The sequence below is a fragment of the Oreochromis aureus genome, unplaced genomic scaffold, assembly GCF_013358895.1.
Source record: "Oreochromis aureus strain Israel breed Guangdong unplaced genomic scaffold, ZZ_aureus HiC_scaffold_156, whole genome shotgun sequence".
NCBI lineage: Eukaryota > Metazoa > Chordata > Actinopteri > Cichliformes > Cichlidae > Oreochromis > Oreochromis aureus.
In genome coordinates, this window is record NW_024108754.1 from 109,768 (window position 1) to 116,964 (window position 7,197).

At 51.1% G+C, this 7,197-nt stretch overlaps 1 protein-coding gene across 1 annotated transcript; it reads right to left on the bottom strand.

Annotated features, from left to right (window-relative positions):
• Positions 1 to 3,311: 3,311 nt before the first annotated feature.
• LOC120436764 (induced myeloid leukemia cell differentiation protein Mcl-1 homolog) lies at positions 3,312 to 5,015 on the bottom strand. Its single transcript, XM_039607640.1, has 4 exons — positions 4,835 to 5,015; positions 4,479 to 4,720; positions 4,308 to 4,360; positions 3,312 to 3,333 (listed from the first exon to the last, which is right to left on the bottom strand). The coding sequence occupies exons 1-4, from the start codon at positions 5,013 to 5,015 to the stop codon at positions 3,312 to 3,314; spliced, it is 498 nt and encodes a 165-aa protein (XP_039463574.1).
• Positions 5,016 to 7,197: the final 2,182 nt, after the last annotated feature.

The following is a 7,197-nucleotide window of genomic DNA, read 5'->3' on the forward strand; positions in this document are numbered from 1 at the left end:
GCTTCACTGAGCAGTTGTGGGAAGCTTACAAAGAATACTTCACGCTCAGCTGGATACCAGGAGAGGCAGACCGCCACACCGACTGCCGGTTCGAAGACAATCGCTGGAAACTTGTAAGCGCGGCGATCGACAAAGACCTACGGGAGTTGGTGGACGAGCGCTTTAGTGTGGTGCCTCGTTTAGGTGATGTATTCCGTGAGACGGAATCGCAGCAAGCTACTTGCCTGCTGTGGTGTGACACCAACCAAGACGACTTGAAGTGGAACACCTTTTTGTTATGGTATCCAGAACGCCAGAGATGAAATGGGGTCCACTGAAGCGTGTCCACAATTGAGTTGTGATGTGTGTGTAACATACAACAACGACAACACCGGCTACGGTGCTTATGAAAGCAATGCTAAACCTACTAAGATTGTCCTTTGTGTAACATGCAGTGTACCTACATGACTTGTGAACATAAACATCGGACCACACTAATAAAAGAAACCACATAAACCCTGTATGTGTCACCTTGATTTTATTTGCTGTTGCCAACATTCACATTCACAATAACATCGGGAGCAACACGTATACATTTCACTGGTGCATTGGTTACGGTGCGCAGTCTACGAGTCTGTAGTCTCTAAACGTCGGAGTGTATTATTACATAGTACACGAATGCACTTGGTTGCTATATTGCGGTGTGTCTTTGTGTGATGTGAAAGAGGAGAGAAAGCAGACTCAATAAAAGAAAGATCCCAAATTGCTCTGTCAATTGCATTTAATTTAAGGCTCATTTGAGGTCTTAGGATGAGAATATACACACAACAAAGGAGCACAACTTGAGATATACTGTGGGTACACACACGAGTAGTAGGTGGCTGTGGGTAACATACAAAACAAAGCAATAAACAACTAAATTCTGGGTTGTTGTTGTTGCTGGTGGTGGCGGAGGACGACGACGTTAGTCTTCGAACACAACACCGGTCCCTCTTCCAAACGACATGCAAGGTCCAGGAGTGTACCAAAAGCCGGTGCCGTCACCCCGGTCCTCGAAGGCCATGCCGCTGTTCTGATAGTACGAGACCTCGTCCTCGGAGTGGTACATCAGAGCCGGATCGCAGCAGGACGGGTCGTTGCACTGGCCTTCGTTGTGACTGTCGACATCGGTCTCACTCGCATCGTCGGTCTCACTCGCATCGTCGGAGTCACTGGTGTCGTCGCCACAAGAACAACCCTCTTCGTGCACACAATTTTCATCTGTGTCAGAGTCGCGCGAAGACCCGGAGTTCGACCGAAGCGATGTGGCTTCGGGGGCGCGCTCGTCTATTTGCGCAAAAGGCGAACCTCCACCGTGGCCTACTTGACGCCACGTGACTTGCGGCTCACCGCTTAGACTCGTCGACACGTTGGTCTTGGTGTCGGTCGTCGGGGTCGATGTGGAACCCGACATATTTGGATGGCTGTAGTGAGACATTCTGTTTGTGTCAGACGCATATGCTGTGTGGAGCATTGGTGGTATGCACGAAGCCAGGCAGTCCAATTTATACACACTTGCCCACCAGAACTCCGCCTTGTGTTTTAGTAGTCTTCGACCGAAGCGCCCTCTGTGTTTGTAAGATTCTGAGCGATGTTATCCTAGGACCTCGTAGACCAAATTATGCCACGCGAGCCTTTGGCGTTCGTTAAAACAGCTGCGGTTTGGTGCGGTAGTAGTCAGGACTCGCTCGGCGAACCGTGCGACGTCCGCTTGACTCCGGCTCGGCAGACTCCTGGTATGTCGCGCGCTGGCCGCAGCACTGATCCCCCATTGTTTGTGCTCGACTTCTCATCACGGGGTCCTCGGTCGTCATGGCCCTTAAGACTTTAGGCGCGCCTCGGTCGTTTGTTCGGCGGCGACCACGGGAAAAGTCCTTGTGCGTTGTCCCGGGCGGCGCCTCGCGCAGGCTCTTGACGGAGGTGTACGCGCGGTAGGTTTCGTGTACCAGCTTTGTGTGACTGACAACGCAATCCCAAGATGCGCCCCACTGTAGCAATGTCCAAGCTGGTGTCTGAAGAAAGGCATTGTATGACATGCCCTGCAAGTGTTCGGCCAGAGCATTGCACTCGTGTTTGTCTAAGAAGGTTCGGATCGAGGGTGACATTGAGCCGGTCGCCATTTCAACGCGCCTGGTGCGAAAAGGTGTAAAGCGTATTTTTGTAGCATGGGGTGGATGGTTAGTATGTGAGTGGACACCATGCACTAATACCCTACATGCGTTTGTAACGTAGTTTCAGCTGACTCTCGTCCAGTAACGCGTGACACCTAGTGTCGTCGTCGTCTTCATCGTCCTACTGTCCCATCCACATGCCTTCTTCCCCTAACGCCTGAGATATAGCGTAATCGATGTCGTTGTACGGTGGGTTCGTCGGACTCCCATCGTCTGCGCTTAAGTACATTTCACTACCTTCGTCGAACGCGTGAGAGGTAATGTCATCGGCAGAGCTGAAGTACATGTTGTTAGCTTGGCGTAACACATAAGGTATAGTGTCATCGTCTTCGTACAGCCGGTCCGCCGCACTCCCTTGCCGTAACTCGTGCGGCATGATGGTGTTAGCCTCCTCGTTATCATCATCAGCATCGTCGTCCTCATCGTCGTCGTCGTCGTCAACATCATCATCATCATCATCATCATCATCGAGGACACTGTCGTCTTCCTCGCCCTTGTCAATTAAGGCCCGTGAGTCCGCATAGTGGTCCAGAATGCAGTTGACGAGGAGCCGATGGCGTCTGGCGAACTCATTTCCGTGTCTGTTTGCTGCACTTTGACTCATCTTGAGAAGTTCATGTAGGCTCACGTTCAAACTTTCTGGAAAATCACCCAACCAACCACTGACCAACTTGTAAACAGTCTGATCGACCACCGGGCGCTCTGTGCCGGCGTTAACCCGAGCCATTCCGGCACAGTCCTTGGTTGCCGTAGTGTACCACTTCAACCTTTAATAGTGTGTCTCACCCCATGTGAAAGCTATCGCACTCGACCAAGTTTGGTCTTGTGTATACCTTCAGTGTTACAACACTGCGCCCGGTCGGTCGGAGAAAGACGCGACCGACCCGCCGACCGGAACCTGCGAAGGGCAGTACATAAGCGGCGGCGGTGGACCGCCAATGTTACACTGTCACCATGATACGGAAACGTGGGAGCGATACTTTGCTGCACATCCACGTTACCAAAATGCTAATGATAATGCGCCACACTAAACCGGAACATGTTCGCGACGCCTTGAAGGGGTTGCAGGCTCAACGTGAAACTCGGTCCTGGGTGCGCCGATTCTACGATGCTCTGCACGTCCTACAGGCCCTCAAACTCGTACCTGTCGTGGCGATACGTAAACAACACAAGGAAAACCGAGATTGTCGTCTGCTACACTACACCGAGGTGGTGTATCGGCACGTGCACAATAATCCCGGACCCTATGTTCCTAAGAGTCTCTCTGTGACACTGAGCGTCAAAGGAAGAAGGTTGTACGATATTTTCAATGTGTTACAGGCAATCGGTCTGGTGTGCCATACCAACAAATGCTATGCTCTGACGCCCCGGCTCGACGAAAGCGTAACTTATTGGTGGGGTCGCCTGTGTGAGAACTGGGGAGAGGTGGATCGTACCACGTTAATTGATCATCAAGTGATTCTCATAGCCGCAAGCGACGGGATGAGAAAAAGCGGTAGACGACAGAAGCGAACGAACTCCGGTGGTGCGCTCGTACAATACCAGCAGGCCGACTTGAGGCCGATTCTCCCACAGTGGCAAACTACAGGTTTGGATGTGGAGAGGCCAGTGTCGGAGCTGTGTCCGTCAGATCGTTCTTGTTGGTCAGAGGAAACGCTGGAAAGTGTCACGTCAGCTGTACCAGAGGATATATTACAGGACTCAGATCCTATGTTGGACTGTGTAAATGGGCACACGGGCCACGAATGTGTATACCACGAATGGGACGTGCTGACAACAAGTTGTTGTTTTTTTTGTCTAACATAGAAGTATATCCCACAGACCACATGTTTCCTTCCGACGGCACACTGAAAAAACTGCTCGAAGCCGCGGTGTTTGGGCTGTGATGTGATTTGTTTGTAGGCTGTGATGTTGATGGTGTATATTCCCCATGTACATTGCACAGTGTAAGCACGGAAATAAGACATGTACCAAGCGTGTGTGTGTGAGTAAATTGTATTTATTATCATGTATCATAGTAAAACTGACAATAAACCTAATCCCACACCAAGCAAAAGCAGCTTTCCTTGCTTTGACAATAAACCTAATCCCACACCAAACACAAACAGCTTTCCTTGCGTTGACAGCCACGGCCGTTGGTGTACTCGGTCGAAGGTGTGCACGAATCCATCCTGAAAAGAGTAACACGTAACAACAGATGTGAGGTTTGTTGTGTCCATCATTGTAAATGTTTAAGAGTGTCTACTAGGCAAAAGGGACGAAAAAAAAAATAATAAAGAAAGAACATACCCAACCGTCGGAGCCCACAAGCCAATCCATGTGATTGTCTGTAATGTAGGCCGCTATCGACACGCCGATCTCGTAAGCGCACTCGGGTCCCAAGGTTGACTTCGACGCTCGCAGTAACACTGTGCCGTAAGCTACAAGGCTCACTACGCGTCCCCAGTTTATAATGCCGTCTGAAAACAAGGCGCGCGCCACACCTGTGACCATTGGCACTTCGGCGGCGGTGGTCTGCAGCGAGAGCATGCCTGTGTGGACGTGCGTGTGGTTATTACAATTGCAAGTTTTCAAAGTACACTCTGTTGCTGTCCGCCAAAGACACTATTACAGATAGTCGTTGTGGAGAAACACCCAACACTTACCGCAGTATTCCGTTCTATGCGTCCGTAACACATCACGGACAGCACGTTTCAACACCCTAAATGCTCGCCCTTTATTAGCGACACACTGCTGGGTGGGGTGTGCTATCGTTCCATCTAGTACAGTCAAGAGCAGTGTGTCTACGCTATCTTGATAAGCAACCGAGTGGTTGTGTTCTGTCATGGTATCTGCAACCCTGCGCTACAGTGTTGTGAGTGGGGGTGGAAAAAGGAGAGGAAGAAGAAACGAAAACAGTACTAAGGTTTTTTCCACAAAAAGATTGTTTATTGCGCACACGGACCCTTAGTACAACAATCCGCCACACTCTATCGAGAGTTAGACAAGAGCACATAAAAACATAGGGGGTGATATCAACTTGTGATGGTGTGATGTGACACACAGCGAGGGTTCTGGTATATTGTGTAACATATGAGGTGTGAAGCACACAGACATATATCAAATTGTAGAGGAAGAAAAATGAACCGTGTTGTCGTTAGGATCACACGAGTCGCAGATTCTCCAGTCTATCCACCAAGGCCTTTTTCATATCACAACACCAGGCATCGTGACCAGGAGAAGGCAGATACTTGTCTTGTACAGCGGTAACTCCACACGCTAGGCATCGTTCCAGACAGGGTGTTGTCGTTAGGATCACACGAGTCGCAGATTCTCCAGTCTATCCACCAAGGCCTTTTTCATATCACAACACCAGGCATCATGACCAAGCGAAGGCAGATACTTGTCTTGTATAGCGGTAACTCCACACGCTAGGCATCGTTCCAGACCGGCCACGGAGCTGTAGCCCCGCTCAGCTGTGAGTACGCGACTCGGTAAGGCGAGTTGTCCTCTCCGGGAACGTTGCCGTCTGAGTTCGTAGAGTATCTCGTCTCTGTCGTATCTCGCGTCGATATACGGACAACGCTTGCCTTGGTTGTATATGGAATAGATGTGCTCTCCCACAAAGGTGTCTCCTACCACAAAGCTGTGCAGAACCAAATCGCAAGCAGCGCATCGGTGTTTGTCCCGAGTCCATGGCAAATGTTCCATGTTCGCCTTATGTCCTAATTCGGCGAAATCGCGAACGGTGCGAATGGCGGATGCGTCGCATTCCCATATATCGCCGAGCGCATAGTCTACGGTCCCAGGAACCGCCGCTTTGGTGAACAACGGAGCTCCTGCGGGCCTTATCGCCAGAGTTGTCTTGATGAGAAACTGTTTCAACTCCGAAGCCATGTCAGCACATGCTGGATGGTGAACATCTCCCCTTTTCTGCGAGCACAGCACGCAATACCAGCGCCCCGCCAGTATCATGTACTGATCTTTTGCGAGCAGTATGTGCAACGGGAAAGCAACTCGGCCTTCCTGAAAGCGTAGCAGGCCTTCTAACAGCCGCAGTTCGTTCTCACGGTGTTTAAACTTGGCCTTTAGGTAACGACATCGGTGCCCTGTGGCAGCGTTGCGAAGGACGTGCTCGTTTAGGCTTCTGTCGGCCTTTTTGTATCCCGACAAGACTATGTTGCAGTCTACGCATTTGTATGTGTCGTAGGTGCCTGCGACGTGAACCATCCCCGTGGCGTCTGCCAGCCAAACGGATCCGAAGGTGGGGGGTTTGTTGAGATGCTGGACACTTCGGCTCGACCCGTCAGAGACGATAACACCTGGACCCGACGCGTCTATGTTCAGCCAGGACGGGAGGACCACGCGCTCTGGGGTACACGGTTGTGGCATCATCTCATCAAGTAGTCTGGTGGCTCTTTTGTTTTGAATATCGGTAATCTGGTCTCTTAAGTTACTGGCCATGGTTCTAGCCCTTGTAAGCGATGAATGCCTGAGTGTTAATCAGTGTCTTTAGTTGTCATCGCCGACTGACCGTGTGTGTTCAGCTGAGAGTACACTCCACTCAGAGTTTATAATACACCGATCTGGCATATCACAGTTACCATTTACAGTGATGTCTATTCACAGTGATGTCCATTCACAGCGACTCAGAGCACTCGTCCGCCGACTCAGAGCATTCGTCCGTCGACCCAGAACATTCGTCCGCCGACTCAGAGCATTTGTCCGCCGACTCAGCGCGTTCATCCGCCGACCCAGAGCGATCGTCCGCCGACTCAGAGCATTCGTCCGCCGACCCAGAGCATTCGTCCGCCAACCCAGAGGAGTCCGCCTCCGACCCAGAGCATTCGTCCGCCGACCCAGAGGAATCGTCCACCGACTTGGAGCATTCGTCCGCATAGACAGAGCATAAGTACGCCGACTCAGAGCATTCATTCGCCGAGGTTCAAAAGGCCGGTTAACCCGCTTTGTAGCACAATCGCGCAACACTTGCTGTCGATCGCTGGGAGTGGACAAGGAGCAAACCTGT

Coding starts and splice junctions, on each gene's coding strand:
- LOC120436764 (XM_039607640.1), bottom strand. CDS start 5,015: ATGACAGAACACAACCACTCGGTTGCTTATCAAGATAGCGTAGACACA. Junction 4,721..4,834: donor GCATAGAACGGAATACTGCG/GTAAGTGTTGGG, acceptor ACGTCCACACAG/GCATGCTCTCGCTGCAGACC. Junction 4,361..4,478: donor TTGTGGGCTCCGACGGTTGG/GTATGTTCTTTC, acceptor TACTCTTTTCAG/GATGGATTCGTGCACACCTT.